Source organism: Mandrillus leucophaeus, unplaced genomic scaffold (genome assembly GCF_000951045.1).
Source record: "Mandrillus leucophaeus isolate KB7577 unplaced genomic scaffold, Mleu.le_1.0 Scaffold240, whole genome shotgun sequence".
NCBI lineage: Eukaryota > Metazoa > Chordata > Mammalia > Primates > Cercopithecidae > Mandrillus > Mandrillus leucophaeus.
This window is the reverse complement of record NW_012102477.1, coordinates 1,233,238-1,252,523: the sequence shown is the minus strand read 5'-3', so window position 1 is coordinate 1,252,523 and position 19,286 is coordinate 1,233,238. Positions and strand designations below refer to the sequence as shown.

The window sequence follows — 19,286 nt, the reverse complement described above, 5'->3', positions numbered from 1 at the left end:
CCTTAGAATAATTAGGAGCATTAACTAAGTTCTTTCAAGGTAAGATTATAACAGCAGATATATGTGACTAATGACTGGAGTTCTTTGAGAGAGCTCCTTTTCTAAATATGCCACATCCAGGGAGAAATAATAAGAGTCCTGAATCCATCAGCTGGAGCTTGACACAGACAGTAATAATCAGCTGTTTTGCCTCTCTATGAGTGCCTAGGGGGTGGGAGAAGCCTGGAAATATTAAAAGAGACCTGCATAATCGCACAGGAGGGCTGTGTATAGATCTGCATGTTGTTTTGTGTTATATTTTATAAAATTGAAAGAGTGAATATATGAGGACCCACATCATCCAGGACTGGACATTGGAAGTTGGGGGTATAGGGACGAGGGGCAGATCCTAACTGGGTGACCCTAATACAGGTTTGTTAACATGGCCGTGGTTGAAGCTTGACTTGTTGCATCTGGAGCCTCAGCTTCTACATTGCTGATCTCTGTCTGTCTTATCTGCATCTGGGATCAGGCCCATGAGCAGGACAAACCAGTCGAGCGTCTCCGAGTTCCTCCTCCTGGGACTCTCCAGGCAGCCCCAGCAGCAGCATCTCCTCTTCGTGCTTTTCCTGAGCATGTACCTGGCCACCGTCCTGCGGAACCTGCTCATCATCCTGGCCGTCAGCACAGACTCCCGCCTGCACACCCCCATGTACTTCTTCCTCAGCAACCTGTCCTTTGTGGACGTCTGCTTCTCCTCCACCACCGTCCCCAAGATGCTGGCCAATCACATACTTGGGACTCAGACCATCTCCTTCTCTAGCTGTCTCATGCAGATGTGTTTTCTCTGTATGTTTTCTGACATGAACAATTTCCTCCTGGCTGTGATGGCCTATGACCGCTTTGTCACTGTGTGCCACCCCTTACATTATGCAGCAAAGATGACCCATCAGCTCTGTGCCCTGCTGGTCACTGGATCACGGGTGGTTACCAACTTGAATGCTCTGCTGCACACCCTGCTGATGGCTCGACTCTCATTCTGTGCAGACAACACCATCCCCCACATCTTCTGTGATGTGACTCCCCTTGTGAAACTCTCCTGTTCACACACACACCTCAATGAGTTGATGATTCTTACTGAGACTGCCGTAGTCATGATCACCCCATTTCTTTGCATCCTGGCTTCCTATATGCACATCGCCTGTGCCATCTTGAGGGTCCTATCCATGAAGGGAAGATGGAAAGCCTTCTCCACCTGTGGCTCCCACCTGGCTGTGGTTCTCCTCTTCTGTGGCACCATCATATCTCTGTATTTCAGCCCTTCATCCTCCCACTCAACTCAGAGAGATATAGCAGCTGCTGTGATGTTTACAGTGGTGACTGCCATGATGAATCCTTTTATCTACAGCCTGAAGAACAAGGACATAAAAGGGGCTCTTGTAAAAGTGATTGCTGTGAAATTCTTTTCTGTTCAATAATGATATGGGCTAAGAAATTCCTAGAAGGAGCTAATTTCTGAGATAATTCTGTTTATTTTTTCTACTGTATGAAACTTAGCATTGTGTGTTTGTTTTGAGACGGAGTCTCACTCTGTTACCCAGGCTGGAGTGCAGTTGTGCGATCTTGGCTCACTGCAATCTCTGCCTCTTGGGTTCAAGAGATTCTCCTGCCTCAGCCTCCTGAGTAGCTGAGATTACAGATATGTGAAACCAATTTTTTTTTTTTTGTATTTTTAGTAGAGATGGATGGGGTTTCACCACGTTGGTCAGGCTGGTCTCGAACTCCTGATCTCAAATGATCCACCCGCCTTGGCCTCTCAAAGTGCTGGGATTACAGATGTGAGCCACCACGCCTGGCCAGCATTTGTTTTTATAAGAGAAACATCTGGTATCTATTTTGGGAGAACAAAACCCTTGATATAGACTCTTCAGGTTAAAGATGGAAAGAGAGATCCTTTAATTAAATGACCCGACAATTCCAATTGTCAATGCCCTCCTGCCAAAACCAAGAAGGAACACACCTGTAGTTCAGTAAGTTGGATTTACTACTCATTATAACAAGGGAGAATACACAGCATTGGAAATAGTGAGGTGTCTCATTGGAAGAGTCCTAAAAAGGACCTCTGCTTTTGTAATGTTGGTGAGGAATTAGGAATGAGTTTGTGCTCTGGAGTAGATGCCGTTACAGAATAGGGATAATTCTGAAAGGGTATCTTAATATATTTTATCTAGAAGGAAAGAAGAGGCCAAAGCTGTGATTGCCAAAGGAACAGCAGTCACTCATTTCAGCCAGCATAGGGGGATGTTTGGTTATTTTTGTGGCTATGACAATGTCATGTTTTTGTGATGAGACATCATTGCAGAATGGTCTTGCTTTGTTTAGCTCTAGCACAGTCAGAGTGTGGCCTTATTAGATACTGATGTTCAGTGAAATGCTCTATGTTTATCAGTAGAACACAAAAACCTTGCTGTGAGGGCCAGGCCAACTCCTATCAGGGTTGTTTACTCTTTCTCACAACAGAGACCTTGACACGAAAACATCTGATGGAAAGATCAGACTTTTGTTGGGGCAGGAAGGGGAGGATTTATTTATTTAATTTTTTAAAATTTTTATTTGATTTTTAGACAGAGTCTCACTCTGTTGCCCAGACTGGAGTGCAGTGGCGCAATCTTGGCTCACTGCAACCTCTGCCTCCCAGGTTGAAGTGATTCTCCTGATTCAGCCTCCTGAGCAGCTGGGAATACAGGTGCGTGTCACCACTGGCTAATTTTTGGTATTTTTAGTAGAGCTGGGTTTTCACTGTGTTAGCCAGGATGGTCTCAATCTCCTGACCTTGAGATCTGCCAGTCTCGGCCTCCCAAAGTGCTGGGATTACAGGTGTGAGCCACTGCGCCCAGTCAAGAGAAGGATGTATTTAGAGTTTCAGAAAGCCCTAATTCTGCCACTCATTTGAGCAGGCACTCTCACACTGTCATGCTGGAGTCAACTTCCCATTTATTCTGATTTTATTTTATTTTTTAAAGAGACGAGCCCAGCACTTTGGAAAGCCAAGGTAGGAGGATCACTTGGGCCCAGGAGTTTGAGGCCATCATGGACAACATAGCAAGACCCCGTTTCTACAAAAATAAAAATAATTAGCTGAGTGAGGTGGCATGTCCCTGCAGTCCCAGATACTTGGGAGAGTTAGGTAAAAGGATCTCATGAATCTAGGAGTTCAGGGCTGTAGTGAGCTATGATTACAGCTCTGTACTCCAGCCTGGGTGACAGAGTGAGACCCTGTTTCTTTAAAAAAAAAAAAAAAAAAAAAAAGGATGTGGTCTCAGTAAGTTGCCCAGGCTGGTCTCTAACTCCTGGATTCAAGGAATCCTCCCACCTCAGCTTCCAGAGTAACTGGGACTACACTCACATGCCACCATGCCATCTTGATACTGCTTTTTAGATTTTAAAAATAATTTTTTTTTTTTGAGACGGTATCTCACTCTATAGCCCAGGCTAGAGTGCAGTGGCACAATCTCAGCTCACTGCAACTCTGCTTTCCCCCGGGTTCAAGCAATCCTCCTTCCTCAGCCTCCTGAGTAGCTGGGACTACAGATGCCTGCCACCACACCCGGCTACTTTTTGTATTATTAGTAGAGATGGGGTTTCACCATGTTGGCCAGGCTGGTCTTGAACTCCTGACCTCAGGTGATCTGCCTGCCTCGGCCTCCCAAAGTGTTGGGATTACAGGCGTTAGCCACCACACTCGACCAAAAATTTTTATTTTATTTTTTTGTAGACAGGGTCTCACTATGTTGCCCAGGCTGGTCTTGAACTCCTGGCCTCAAGCCATCCTCCTGATTCGGCTTCCCAAAGTGCTGGAATTACAGGCATAAGCCACCATGCCTGGCCTCCCTCTGCTCGTTTGATACACCTAAAATGGTATCTTGTTCTTTCAATTTATAATTCTTAGATTATGTAAGTCTGAACATCCTTTCATGTTTTTCAGCCACTCGTTTCATTATCTAAAAATGGTCTGTTTCTGTCTTGTTACTGTCTGTGTGTCCCAGAGCCCTCATTCTCTTCTAGAATCCTTTGGTTCCTGAAGTGGTCAGTTTGTAGCCAGGTACACGTGTGCGAGAGATTCTGGACCTCTGTCCGCTCTACCTCCAGGAAACTCCATGGGCTGTGAGCCTAGCGCTGCGTCTTCAGGGGATTGATATTTTCTGTAGTTACTTACTTATTTATGAGACAGAGTCTCGCTCTGTCTCCCAGGCTGGAATGCAGTGGCGCGATCTTGGCTCACTGCAAGCTCTGCCTCCCGGGTTTTATGCCATTCTCCTGCCTCAGCCTCCCCAGTAGCTGGGACTACAGGCGTGCACCACCTACGCCCTGCTAATTTTTTTGTATTTCTAGTAGAGACAGGGTTTCACCGTGTTAGCCAGGATGGTCTCAATTTCCTGACCTCACGATCCGCCCGCCTCGGTCTCCCAAAGTGCTGGGATTACAGGCGTGAGCCACCGCGCCCGGCCTGTTTTCTGTAGTTACTACTGGAATTGGATCTTTGGTCTCTTACATTTTCCAACTCTCGCTCTACCGCTGTAAAACTATTAGCTGTTGTCTACTTTTTCAGTTTCACCGGTGATCAGGCTCCTTAGGTAAGAGAACTCCGACAACTTTCCAGGGGCTCTCGAGTTAGGAGGCCGTACCTGGTCCTGGTCGGGGCACTCCTCTCAGTCCCACCCGGCCCCACTGGTGCGGAAGGAAACCCTGAGGCCCGTGTCCTGCCCTCTGGGACACTGGGTACGGATTGACAGCAAACCTGACCGTGGGCACCTCCCCAGTGCAGGAGATGGTGTGCGTCATGGTGGCTTCACTCACCTACACTTAAAAAAACAAAAGCTACTCAGGAGGCTGAGGCAGGAGGATTGCTTGAGCCTAGGAAGCAGAGGTTGCAGGGAGCCAAGATCGCCCCACTCCAGCCTTAGCAACAGAGCCAGTCTCAAAAAAAAAAAAAGTGTCTTGGGTACTGTGCCACAGCTGCATGAGGACTGATAAAAACCCCCGACTCTGGGCAGGGGTGCCAAGAGTGAGTGAGTGGAGACTCTCATCACTCACTGCCTGGCAGCTACTTTTCTGGGTACACAGGCAGGTCCCTGCACATGGTAACAGCTTGCCGGCTCTGGAAACACAGTTTGGGATCCCAGTCCTAGAGCACTGGCCAGAATTTCAAGTAAGCAAGTAACGTTGTGGGCAGCCAGTTTTGTTGGCTTTGCTGGCTTTACAGGGTACTTACTGTTGGCTTGAAATATAACGTTGGTAAAGACAGTTTTTTTGTGGCCTTTCTCTGTTGTGGAGGATTTATTTTTAAATTATGACTCAGGAGTGAACTGTATCATAGAATGTCCTTCTTTCAGAATGCTTTGTGCCAAAACAAGAAACTTCAGAATTACATGTTAATAACAACAAACAAAACAAAAAAGACCAGTAGGCAGAAGGCAAGAAACAAAACTATTCTTTGTAGATGGTGTCATTTTACCAAAAGTTGTAACAGAACTAAACCAAGAAACTATTGAAAATTAACAACAAATTAACAACATTCAGTAAGGTGACTAATTACACAAATATATAATAAAAAATGTTTCCCATGTAAAAGCAATAATCAACTATAAAAATATAATGGAAAAAACTACAATAACAAAATCGTGTAAAACGTGAAGAAAATTAGAAAAATTTTCACAGGAATATAATACTCTAATAAATACAAAGGCATGTTTCTGGATGGGAAACATACACTATAATTTTTCCCAAATTATTTATAGGATTTCTTTCTTCCAATCAAAACACCAATGTATAACCTCCAGAAACCTAAAGCAAGCAAAACTGATCAAGAATCCCTAAATCGCACCACAGGATTGGTCCTGTAAAGGCACCGCTGGCCTTGCTTCTAGGCAGAGGACAGGAAGGTCTGGATATCAAGAGGCTGAAGACAATGAATACCCACTACAGTGAAGACACCTGGAAACCTGTCTCTTGAGGGGCAATGTGAGCTAACCACTACAGACGTAATTTCTAAATATACAACACTTTGCCTTGTGAGGTAGTGAACACCCCATTGCCAAAGGTCTGATGACGGCATAGAGGGGACCTAAGCATGTGGTAAGGTTATTGATGAGACATGGATCCAAGCCAACTTTTTCCTGCCTCCAGGTCAACCCCTCCTCTCTGGGTCTTGGGGTTTCCTTCCTAGCACATGAGATCTGGGCTCAACAGAGGGACAAGATTCTGAAAAGCTTTTCTAGTGGTGGGGCTGGATGGCCCTGCCTGAGTAATCCAAACTTCTTTTAGCAAGGGAGAAGCATGAGACGCCTGTTGGAGAGATCAATGGCTGAACAAAATACAGTAAGAACAGTAGACACTTAAATTATGTTGTGAAAAGGAATCTGTAAAAGTCAATTTTATCACAAATTGCAAATATTATTGAAATTGATTGCAAATTTAGATCACATACAAATGAGAGTCTGACATTCAATTGTTGTTTTCCTATATTCCAAAGTAAACAATTCCTTTCAACACTCAAGACTTAAAACAGGTGTTCTTAGAGGGTTATATGAATTGCTATCAGAAGCTGTTGGCTCAACAAGCCAGTAGTTTGGTTCTTTCACGAGAACACAGTTCTAGATAAGCATCTTTGCACTATTTCTCAAGTATGAATCCCCATGTGGGGAAAAATGGATATACTTCCAATAGACACAAGTCACTCTTTCCCTTGCAAGTAAGCAGACTCCAGATTCATCTTCAAAGTCTTGGGAAAGGGATCTGTGACCTGTACATTATCATATGACTTCAAAAAGGAAAGGTCCTTAGTCCAGAAAGCCTAGATGCTGAGGTATAGCCCTTGAAATGTTTTCTTCCCTGTGAATTTTCTAGCAATTTGAGGTTTTAGCCAAGATGGGCATTTATCCAATTTTGGCAATAATGAGATTTTTACATATTTATATCTTTTGGGGCAGCCTGGGAATTCAGAACTACTTATGAAAGCTCTCAGGTTGAGGCAGCACCATCAGACCCCTTTCCTGGTATTACTTCTGCTTTCGAGTCTTACAGGCTGAGTGGGTTTTCTCATGCCGGGTACAGTTTGACAGCCGACCAAATCTTCTCCCACATTTTTTGCAACCATATGGTCTCTCAGCCTCATGACTCTGCAGATGAAGCACAAATTCCTCATTGTTTGGGAAGGTTTTCCCACATTCTGGACACTTAAATATCTTCTCCCTTATATGGATTCCTTCATGACGACTCCGATGAGAATTCTGACGAAAGTTTTTTCCACACTGAGAACAGGAATAAGGTTTCTCTCCTGTATGAATTCGCTCATGTTTATTGAGGTTTGTTTTATGATTGAAGCTTTTCCCACAGTGACTACAGTCATAGGGTTTTTCTCCAGTGTGAGTCCTCTGGTGGGAAATAAGGTAAGAACTTTCATTAAACTGTTTTCCACACAGTGGACAAGTGTACCATCTCCTTGTCTTCCGATTTCGAGTAAGTGCAATAATACTGATGTCTACATATTTTGAGAGTTCCTCTAGAGGAGCATCATTCTCAAGGGTAACTAACAGATTTCTCATTTTCCTTTTTTGTGGAATGGATGTATTTAGTCTTTCCTTTTCCTGGTTATCTGGAGGCTGCTGAGAGACCAAGGAAGAATCCATTTCATCATCATCTGAAGACTTTTCTCTATAATCTTCATTTTCTACAAGTTCCCTCTCAGGATCTTCACCTTCAGGATTACTGCCATTGACTGTTCAAACAAAGAGAATTTAACAACTTCTGAGAGATATGACATCAGGCAGGAAAAAACAAGTCATGTTTCTTAAGCCAGAGCCACCTTTAAAGTCAATCTGAGGAGTGGCGGATACTGCCATCGCACTCCTTTTCCACACTTATTGAGGGTGGGATACATAACTCATAAATCTTTCCATCTACCACAATGCAAGCACACTTTAAAGAAATAAAAATGAGTGGGATTTCACAGAAAGAATTCGTATGTTTGTTCTCTTCATAGGTGTTATTCGACAAGTTAATATTCACCTTATACTCTGCAGAGCACTCAGCTAAAGACTAGGGATGAAGACTACAAATCTATACACGGCACCACTCATCATCTTGAAGGAGTCTGGTAACTGAATAGTAAGATGAACCACTTGTAGGTTTTCACTATATTAAATATTATCACACTATTATAGCACTAAATAATATTATAATGTCTTACAATGAGAAAATGGAAACAATTCCAATAATCCAAATTAAAGAAGGCACAGCATATTCATACAAAACCTTATTATTGGCCAGCCGTGGTGGCTCACGCCTGTAATCCCAGGACTTTGGGAGGCCAAAGTGAGCAGATCACCTGAGGTTGGGAGTTCGAGACCAGCCTGACCAACATGGAGAAACCCTGTCTCTACTAAAAATACAAAATTAGCTGGGCATGGTGGCACATGCCTGTAATCCGAGCTACCAGGCAGGTTGAGGCAGGAGAATCACTTGAACCTGGGAGGCAGAGTTTGCAGTAAGCTGAGATCATGCCATATGCACTCCAGCCTGAGCAACAAGAGCGAAACTCTGTCTCAAAACAAAAAAAAGTTTATTCTTTGGCGATTAAAGAGATTACTACAACTAATGAAGCTTTGGGATTAGAAGTCAGTAGTGTTTCTCTTTGGGTAGGAAAGGAAGTAGTGACTGGGTGCAGGGCACAAAAGGGATTTCTGGGATGCTAAGAAAAGTCCCCATTTTGGGTGGTGATTAGTGTGTACAAAATTTTGTGAAAACTTCAGCTATATATTTATGATTGGTAGGCTTTTTCTATATTTCTATAATACTTCAGAAAAAAGTCAGTGTAAGCAGATTATAAAGATTAGGTAACAACGTGAAAAACAAGCATGCTGTGGACATACTTGTGTGACAAGGGACCCCTCAACTCTGGACTACTCAGAGTCAAGGGTTCAAATTAACCGCCAAGACATGGGGCTGATCCTGAAGCTGGAGTAGGAATCTCTGCTGGATTTCGCAGTTTCACACCAATAGATTTTTTTTTTTAATTTCACTTTTTTGAGTTTTTTTGGGCAGAGATAGGGTCTTGCTATGTTGCCCAGGCTGGTTTTGCACTCGTGTACTCAAGCAATCTTCCCAAAGTGCTGGGGATTACAGGTGTAAGCCACCACACCCAGCCTTAATTATTCTTTTTAATCACTCCCTTAGGATAATGAAATGCCAATTTTTACCACAGCTCTTGACATGAACTACCATTCTGCTTTCAAAAGCAGCTCTACTAATTTCAATGCAACCATCAATACGTGAATATTAACTTTACCTAATCTTGTTAGCATTAAATTTTGAAATAATAGGTATAAAATGGTTTCTCATTGTAGTTTTACTTTGGATTTTGATTATGCAAATAATCTATTGGGTTAAGAGTTTTATAAATGTAAATCTTTGTCAATGATTTCTTGTTTAATTTTTAACTGAACTCTTCCTCTTTAACTACATTTGGACTGCTTCCAACCTTGTGTTTTTACAAACAATACCACAGCAAATAATCTTGTTTGTACATCATTTCAAATGTGCTCTGTTGCTGTATCTGTAGGTCAGATTCCCAGAATTGAACTGCTGGAACAAAGGGTAAGATGGGTAGTTACAGATGCATTTACCCTTAAACAGGGACTGTACCATTTTGTATGCCCACCAGCAATATACCTGTTTCTTAACAACCTCACCATCAATGTGTTTCTATTTCTATAAATATGAAATACAAAAATGTTAATTCACTAGAGGTTTAATTTGCACTTCTTTTTGCTCCTGTCACGCAGGCTGGAGTGCAGTGGCGCAATCTCGGCTCACTGCAACCTCCACTTCCCGGGTTCAAGTGATTCTCCTTCCTCAGCCTCCCGAGTAGCTAGGATTATAGGCATGCCCCACCAAACCCAGCTAATTTTTGTATTTTTAGTAGAGATGGGGTTTTACCATGTTGGCCAGGCTCGTCTCACAACTCCTGACCTCAGGTGATCCACCTCCCTCGGCCTCTCAAAGTGCTAGGATTACAGGCGTGGGCCACCATGCCCAGCCTTGTTTATATATTTGAATCTGTCAATCTTTTCTTTCAAGGCTTCTGGGCTTTTGAGTCTTAATTACAAAAACCTTCCTATCCCATGGTTATAAAGGAATCACTCATATTTTCTAAATGTGCTTTTTATATTTGTTTTAAACATTTAAAATCTTTGATCCATGTGGACTTGTTCTTGGGATGTAAAGTAAGGTACTAATTTATCAAATGGCTATCAGTTGTCCTAACACCTTTTATCAGAAAGTCCCTCTTTATGGTTAGGCTTTGTGTCCTCACCCAAATCTCATCTTAAATTGTAATCCCCATAATCCCCACATGTCAAGGAGAGACCACTCAGGTGAAGGTAACTGAGTCATGGCAGGGGCTTCCCCCATGCTGTTTTCATGATAGAGAGTTCTCATGAGATCTGATGGTTTTATAAGGGGCTCTTCCCCCTTTACTTGTACTTCTCCCTCCTGCTGCCTTGTGAAGAAGGTGCCTTGCTTCCCCTTGCCTTTGCCATGGTTTTAAGTTTCCAGAGGCCTCCTCAGCCATGCTGAACTGTAAGTCAATTAAACCTGTTTCTTTATAAATTACCAAGTCTCGGACAATTCTTTATAGCAGTGTGAAAATGGACTAATACACCAACTTTATCACACACTAAACTCCCATGTGTATTTGAGGCTATTTTGGGACTTTCTGAGATCACACTGTCTTGTTCCAAGGGAAAAATGCTATTGGTATTGTTGAAAAAAAAAATGACATCAGATTCATAAATCAACAAGAGAAATGACCATTTTACGATATTGTCTTCCTAGCCAAGAACATAGTATTTTTTTGCATTCACTGAAATCTACTCTTCTGTCCTTTAGACTTGTTTTAAAGTTTTCTCATAAATTTGCACATTTCTTGAGTTTTACTCCTAAGTATTTAAACTTTCATGTTTCTATTCTAATGGGGCCTTCCATTGTATTTTCTAAATAAACTTGTTTATATATGTGAAAGTCAATGATTTCTGTTTATTCACTTTATCTCCCACTACTTTAGTGAATGGTCTCATTTTTTTCCCTTTAGAGTAGTTAAGACAAATGTTCTTATTTTTAAGTTTTCAGATTACTCTGTTCTACCTATTAAGGAAGTATCCATTAATTACTATTTTGTTAAATGTTCTTATAAAGGAGAGGCTTGAATTTTGTCATGTATCTTTTCTTTTTCTTTTTTTTTTTGAGACAGAGTCTCACTCTGTTGCCCAGGCTGGAGTGCAGCGGCGCAGTCTTGGCTCACTGCAAGCTCCGCCTCCCGGGTTCACGCCATTCTCCGGCCTCAGCCTCCCCAGCAACTGGGACTACAGGTGCCCACCACCATGCCCGGCTAATTTTTTTGTATTTTTAGTAGAGATGGGGTTTCACTGTGTTAGCCAAGATGGTCTCGATCTCCTGACCTCGCGATCTGCCTGCCTCGGCCTCCCAAAGTGCTGGGATTACAGGCGTGAGCCACTGCGCCTGGTAAGTATCTTTTCATAACTATACAAGTAAACAAAGGATTTTTCTCCTTTATATATAATAAATATTAATAGATTTGTATTATTTCTATTTATTTATTTATTTGAGATGGAGTCTCACTCTGTCCCCCAGGCTGGAATACAATGATACGATCTCAGCTCACTGCAACCTCTGCCTCCCAGGTTCAAGTGATTCTCCTACCTCAGCCTCTGGAGTAGCTGGGATTACAAGCATGCATCACCACACCCGGCTAACTTTTGTTGTTTTTTTTTTTTTTTTTTTTTTAGTAGAGATAGGATTTTGCTATCTTGGACAGGCTGGTCTCGAACTCCTGACCTCAGGTATTGCCTGCCTCTGCCTCCCAAAAAGCTGGGATTACAGGCGTGAACCACTGTGCCCAGCATGGGGACTGGATTTCAACATGAGATTTGGAGGGGACAAATATCCAAACTGTATCAGCAACCTTGGGTCAGAGGGGTAAAGACAAATTAAAATTGCGTATTTTTTTCTAGAAAATATTATACAGATCTTCATATTCATGGGTTCTGCATGTGAGGATTCAACCAACCAAGGAGGGAAAATATTTGAGAGAAAAAAAAAGGATGGTTTTGTCTGTACATACTCAGTTTTTTTGTCATTCCCTAAACAATTTAGTATAACAACTATTTACTATTTATGTAGCATTTACTTTGCATTAGGTATTATAGTTAATCTAGAAGTAAAATATATGGTAGGATATGTGTGGAGTATATGCAAATGCTACACCATTTTATATAATAAATTTGAGCATCCATGGATTTTGCTATCTGAGCAAGGGTCCTGGAACCAATCCCCCATGAATACCAAGGACAAGTGTATATCAGAATCTATGGTATAACTGACAGTGATGCTCATGAGACAGTTCATGGCTGTAAAAACATGTTTAATTTAGAAAAATGAGAATAATAAAGCCTCTGATTTAAAACAACAAAGGTATTAATAAACACCAAATAGAAAGTAATGAGTTAAAAACAGAAAAAAACTACTAAGATTTAAACTAAAATAAATCAATTTCCATAGAGAAAATTGAAATTATCAAAAAAGAATAGCCACCTACCCAAGAAAAGCACCAGCCTCAGACAGTTCCACAGAAAATTCTTCTAAACTCTTAAAAATTAAATAATTCAAATGCTAGGAAAATTTCCAGAGTATATAAAAAGAAGGAAACTTCCAAATTCAAACAAGAGTGAAACTCTGTATCAAAAAAAAAAGGGAAATCTGATCCCCAGTGATGGAGGTGGAGCCTAGTCGGAGGTGTTTGCATCATGCGGGTAGATCCCTCATGGAATGGCTTGATGCCATTACTTCCAAGATAGTAAGTGATTTCTTGCTCTTCGTTCACTAAAGATGTGGCTGTTTAAAAGAGGCTGGTACCTTCCTACTCTCTTCCTTACTCTTTTGCCATGTGAAGTCTGCTCTCTTCCACCATGAGTAGCTTCTTGAAGCCCTCACCAGAAGCAGACGTTGACGCCATGCTTCTTGTACAGCCTACAGAAAACCGTGAGCCAAATAAACCTCTTTTCTTTATAAATTACCCAGCCTCAGGTATTCTTTTATAGCAGCACAAAATGGACTAAGACAGTTGCTTAAGAGTTTTAAATTTTCCAGGTGGAAGCAACTTTAATTCACTGATCTTTATTATTAATTTCTAGTTGTACTGCATTGTGACAGATCCTACTTTATTTCTACTTCTTGGAATCTGAGTTTTTCCTTGTTGCCTAGTATTTAGTCAGTTTTCTTCAATCTTGAAAAGTTGTATTCTCCTATCACAGCATACAGTAGCTATAGTAAGAATTATCTTACTAAGAATCTATTTAAGTGTTCGACGTTTTTCCTTGTTTTTATGTGGTTCATCTGGCCAACACACACATTCTGTTTCCTTAGGTTATTAAGGACTCTCCTTTGATTCCTGTCACCACAATGTTCAATCGGTTATAGTTTTTCTTTCACAAAAATTGGTTAAATGTTACTGTTTCAATTATCATCACCTATAAACTGATGACTCCCCAATCCCTATATCCTCACATCTGAACTCCAATCCCCAATTTCCAAATATCTGGAGGATAATCTCATTTTATTTCCTATCATGGATTCAATCTCATCCAAAATCAATTCCACCTTCTTTCCTACTCTGCTCCTGGGTCCAAATCTTGCTTCAGTCTTGCGATAGCTCATTATACCTATAAACATTTCACACTGCTTATCGTTTAAGGAATAACTTGTCTTATAAACCAAATTGGAAGGTTATAAAAGGCAGGAATACAGCATCTTTGTAACCTATAAATACAATTCCAGAACCCAATCCTGCCTGAGGAAAAAACAAGTACATTTATGAAATGCTGGTAAATGACTAAGCTTAATCCATCAGCTTCAGGGTATGGGTGGAGGAAGCGGGAAATAGAGGGTGAGGATTGGGTCTTAAGGGCCCCAAAGTGCATAGTCAAAGTGATCCTGGAGGCAATATATCCACTAACCGGCCACCCAAAATATGCTAGCTCTGCCCAAGACTCAGGAAAAACTCAGTGTAATAAATCTGATCTTTTTATACTTTTCTCTAAAATAAAGAAGATATCACATAGAGCAACCTGTGGGAAATTAACTAGACTCATTACATACCAATACTTCTGACCATATGGTATAATTACAGCTAAGAGTTTCATAGTGATAATGGATTTTTATCACCCCAGGCAACTCCTAAAACCTATTCTCTGTACAACTTCACCCTCAGAAGCAAACAGCCCTGAAGGCAAAGTAAAAAGTGTCAAGCACTCAGTAAAGACATTTGTGTGGGCCTCTGCCTCTAGGGTTGCAGCATTTCTAGAGAAAAGGTAAAGCATCTCTAAGCAAATTATAGAGGGGCTCTGCCTGATCAGTTCATACACAGCACTGGGGGACACTTGTCAACTATTACCGGGAAATGAGGACAAATAAAGAATGCCCCAGCCGGCGCGGTGGCTCACGCCTGTAATCCCAGCACTTTGGGAGGCCGAGGCGGGCGGATCACGAGGTCAGGAGATCGAGACCATCTGGGCTAACACAGTGAAACCCCGTCTCTATTAAAAATACAAAAAAATTAGCCGGGCGTAGTGGCGGGCGCCTGTAGTCCCAGCTACTTGGGAGGCTGAGGCAGGAGAATGGCGTGAACCCGGGAGGCGGAGCTTGCAGTGAGCCAAGATCTCGTCACTGCACTCCAGCCTGGGCGGCAGAGAGAGTCTCCATCTCAAGAAATAAAAAAAAAGAATGCCCCATTCACCAACAACGAAATTATGAGAAATGCATCTAGGAGGCAGAACAGCCCTGGGCCATTACTGCAAATTCTGATGTCAGATTCCCTGAGTCCGAATCCCTGTTCCACTGCTTACAACTGTGTGACCTTTAGCAAATGTTTTAACTCCTCTCTGCCTCAGTTCTGTCACCTGTAAGGTGGCAGTAATTTCTGTACCACTCAATATTACTCTGAGAAGTACATGAGACAATAAACACATGAAAAGCATTTGGACTAGTGCCTAGCATGTAACAGCATGTAAGTGCTCATTAAGTGTTAAACATTACTTTCATCAATAGTGGAATATATTTTCACTTAGGCTAGTAGTCTTCACATCTATTGAACATCAAAAAGGGGACGGGGATTAGAAGAGCTAGTCATGTGTTCAATGAAAACATTCAAATATACCTGTTGAGAACAGAGTTCAGAAAATGGGTTCAGAACAGTTTCTATGCCCACAGTTTCTGTCTGCAGGTTTTCCCTACCTCTCCCCTCACTGCCCCCAACATATAGGGAAAATGGCCACCCACTCACCCACAGCTGGAGCTGTGGAAAGGCTCTGCCACACAGAATAAAACAAAAATAAAATAGAATGTGTGTGTGTACACAGGCTTACCAGGTGTGAATTGTCCCCCAAAGCTAGAGATGAAGGACGTGCTTGTCCCAAAGTAAACAACCTGAACACACAAAGGCTGTGACTTTTTTTTTTTTTTTGAGACGGAGTCTCGCTCTGTCACCCAGGCTGGAGTGCAGTGGCACGATCTCGGCTCACTGCAAGCTCTGCTTCCCGGGTTCACGCCATTCTCCTGCCTCAGCCTCCTGAGTAGCTGGGACTATAGGCGCCCACCACCACGCCCAGCTAGTTTTTTGTATTTTTAGTAGACACAGGGTTTCACCGTGTTAGCCAGGATGGTCTCGATCTCCTGACCTCGTGATCTGCCTGTCTCGGCCTCCCAAAGTGCCGGGATTACAGGCGAGAGCCACTGCGCCCGGCTGGGCTGTGATTCTTACCCAGTAACATCATCTCCCCGACACTGCTGTCATCTTCCTTCTCTGAGGTGAGAGTAGGATCCAAGCTCACACATTCTTCCTGGCAGTGAAATACATTCAGATCCTCAAAGACCACCAGTTCCTGAAAGAGCAAGAGGCCCCTTTCATCTTAGTAACTGAGGTTCACTGACAGCCCTACTGGTAACAAAACCTGACACACAAAGATCAAGGGAAGGGATGGCAAGAGGGACCTATAAATCCCACAGAGGTGCAGCAAAGACAGGACAGCCAGGCTGAGAAGGGCTCAAGGAAAAAGCAGAAGAAAAACACCCAAGAAGGCCAACTCCTAAGAATGTGTTTTTACACACACGTTGGCCAAGCATGGAAGGTGATGGATTCAGGCAGTGAATGGGAAAACCAAACCCACCTCAGGGTTAGCTTTCAAATACAGAGACACTGTCTCTTGTTCCTGTTGGACTCCTTTGGGCAGAAGCTTCACCAAGGGACGAGGATGCACTGGGGAAAGAGGAAGGTGTTGTTAGTGAAAAACTCAGTGATTCTAACACAGAGACTCCCCATACCTTGAGGTCAGGTTGTCCTCATTCCTTTGACAGGTAACTCATGGCCTTTTCTGCTCCTGTGAGCCCTTATGGAGGTCAAGCCATAAACTCTAGGGTCTTGAACCTATGGCATCTCCCTTTTATGAAAATAATGACCTCTCTAAACACCTTTCAGAATTTCCCATAGAGTATAACTAAAGGAGAGCTCGGGGCAATGTAAAGTGTGAAGATGCCCAGAAAAAGCAGAAAATTTCTAAAATTCCACCTAAACCTAAGTCAATAATTCATCTGATTTATCCCAAAAAGATATTTCCCTCAGAATGTTTGGGTAAAACCGACACTACAGAAAGATGCACACTGTTTATTGTGTGGCTTTACCCACACCCAGCACTTGAGAAGAATTTCCTCTTTCCAACACTAGAATTGACTCCTTTTTCAATATACACCATCCTAATTTGAATTTATAACTAACACAGAAGCCTATCTTAGACTCCAGTACCTCCTCTTCCTCTTCTAGTGAAACAAGCATGTGCTTCTCACCTCTGTTCTGAAGGCTTGAGCTCACATCTTTCATAATAACCAAGGTCTCCTTGACTTTCTGACTGGGCTGGACCAGGCTTGGCTTGGGCAAGAAGGTGAGGAAGTGCTCCAGCACTAGCTGGTGGATGGTCTTGGGCCCATTAGTGGCATCTCGAAGTAGGTCTTGGCCCAGCTTGGAGTCTGGTGGAACTCTCAGTATAAAGGACCGCTTTGGCTTTGGGGGCATAGGAACCACTTTTGCAGCCATCATGCCTTGCAACCACACACCACACTCGTTTCGCGGGGCCTCCAGAGCCACCTCTTACTAGAGGAAATCTGCCAGAGAGCCAAGCTGTGGACAGAGAAACCAGGGATTACCCACAAGACCAGGAAAGGCATTACTGCACTCCAATATGTGGCATGGGTAGTGAGGTTACATGAGATCTAAAGAAAACGACAGCTGGGGTTAGGAAATCATAACTGAAACGCAGTATTTGAACAAGATATGCTTAGGAAGATGTTAAAGGAAGATCCTGGGAATAAAAAAGAGACTCTGCAAACCTCAAGTCCAAAGGCAAGGGAGTAATGGCGGGGAGAAGGCCAAGGTCCAGCCTCCTGAGAAATACAAAGTGTGGCCAGGTACCGGTGGCTCACACCTGTAATCCCAGCACTTTGGAAGGCCCTGGTGGGTGGATTGCTTGCGTCCAGGAGTTCAAGACCAGCCTGGGCAACACAGCAAGACCCCGATTCTATAAAAAAATAAATAAAAAATTAGCTGGGCGGGGCGACACAAGTCTGTGGGTCCTAGCTACTCGGGAGGTGGGAGGATTGCTTGTGCCCAGGAGGTCGAGGTTGCAGTGAACTGTGATCGCGCCACTGCACTCCAGTCTGAATGACAAAGCGAGACCCTGACTCTAAAAAAGAAAGGAAAAGAGAAAGGAAAGGAGGAAGGGAGTCAGGGAAGGGAAAGAAAAGACAGAAAGACGGTGTGTAAAACCCACCAGGAAGAGGTTGAATCAGGTCTGGAGAAAGAGCAATGGGCTAGAAGACAGGAAATCTGGGGTCAATACCGAGGACATCCGCCTAGAAGCAGGTCGGTCACTGAAACTGGCCATACTGTACCCCTCGAACCGAAGCTCCCTCCGGTGCCCTTTGGGCGGGGAGGCGGTTGGTGACTCTCCCGGGGAGCAGACGCAAGGCCGAGGAGGGGTCCACACACCGCCTGCCGACTCCTCTCCGCCGTCAAAGCTCTGCTGAGAGCGGCAGGCGACATCCCACTAAGGCCCGCCGGGCCAGGCTCACTCTGGGGCCTCTTCCGCTGGTCAAGGAACACCTTTACCGTAAAGCTCAGCGTGCGCCCCTGCCTGAGGCGCTCACCAGGTTCCCTACCCGGCCTTTCTCCCTCAGCAACGGACACGCTCCGTTCCCCAGAGGCGGCCTCAGCCTGGTTCCCGCCCTCACGGAGCCCCTCACCTCTCGGGGCCTCTGCAGCCCCTGAGCGTTTGCTGGGGACGGCTCAGAGACTCAGGCTCCGGGAGAGATAGAAAAACTAGGCGCGAGCGGCCGAGCCCTCCCCTCGCCCTTCCGAGTGCCCTCACAGGTCACCGGCGACTATTCGTTCGCGCCCTGACCAGTTGAGGAGAATTGCAGGGACGCGGTGCCTTCTGGGAGGTCGGGCGCTCTGCAGCCGTCACGTCACAACCGGTGCCTTGTTTCCGGTGCAGAAGCCTGGTCTCCCCGTTCAGAGCCGGCAATCTGCGCTTGAGACGGTAACGCTTGAGACGGGCCCGGGGCGCTCTCAGGGCCGGAGGGAGGCCAGGACGGCTGCAGCCTGTCTCTCTGTGGCTCTGCCTGGAAGACGGAAGGCAAGAGGCTGGCTCCAGTCATCCATGACGGGCTGGCACTTCTCCAGCTACGGCCAGTCTAACCCCAGGGCCTCCTGGGAAATGTAGTTCGAATGCAAACAACCAATGGACGACCGTCAGGCGCGGCGGTTGGGGCAAGGCAGACCCCCTCCAACCCCCCCGTCTCCCCCACCCCAAGGCTTGAAGGAAGCGAGCTCTCAGACCGGAAGATCAAGACGCCTCCGCGCGTTTCCGCCTTTTACTGCGGTTTTCCAGTAAAAGGACTGCGGAGGCGGAGAGGGTGTGGCCGGCATGGGACTCCGCCTCTGCTCTGGTGACTCCCATAGGTTAGAGTTGGGGCACCTACGTTGCCACCTCCAATTTTCTAACTTCTACTCTGCTGTCCCCACCGGTCGTCTTGTTTTTAAAGGTATCTTAATTGCCCTTCTTGTACTGTCTCTGTTCTCAATTTCAGCTTCCTACGGAGGCCGAACAGAATTTTGTCTTTGTGCG

At 44.1% G+C, this 19,286-nt stretch overlaps 2 protein-coding genes across 5 annotated transcripts; one reads left to right on the top strand and one right to left on the bottom strand.

Annotated features, from left to right (window-relative positions):
- Positions 1 to 478: 478 nt before the first annotated feature.
- LOC105541529 (putative olfactory receptor 1F2) lies at positions 479 to 1,457 on the top strand. Its single transcript, XM_011982592.1, has one exon. The coding sequence runs from the start codon at positions 516 to 518 to the stop codon at positions 1,455 to 1,457; it is 942 nt and encodes a 313-aa protein (XP_011837982.1). The 5' UTR covers positions 479 to 515.
- A 3,996-nt stretch (positions 1,458 to 5,453) lies between these two features.
- ZNF200 (zinc finger protein 200) lies at positions 5,454 to 19,034 on the bottom strand. 4 transcript variants are annotated; one of them, XM_011982595.1, is made up of 6 exons: positions 18,967 to 19,034; positions 18,052 to 18,780; positions 16,951 to 17,281; positions 16,278 to 16,366; positions 15,872 to 15,992; positions 5,454 to 7,756 (listed from the first exon to the last, which is right to left on the bottom strand). In XM_011982595.1, exons 3-6 carry the CDS (start codon positions 17,198 to 17,200, stop codon positions 7,038 to 7,040), a joined length of 1,179 nt encoding a protein of 392 aa, XP_011837985.1. In that variant the 5' UTR covers positions 17,201 to 17,281; positions 18,052 to 18,780; positions 18,967 to 19,034; the 3' UTR covers positions 5,454 to 7,037. The 4 variants fall into 4 exon arrangements, with proteins under 4 accessions (XP_011837985.1, XP_011837986.1, XP_011837983.1 ...); XM_011982596.1 differs by lacking the exon at positions 18,967 to 19,034 and having other exon boundaries at positions 18,528 to 18,877; XM_011982593.1 differs by lacking the exon at positions 18,967 to 19,034 and having other exon boundaries at positions 18,403 to 18,876.
- Between the last annotated feature and the right edge of the window lie 252 nt (positions 19,035 to 19,286).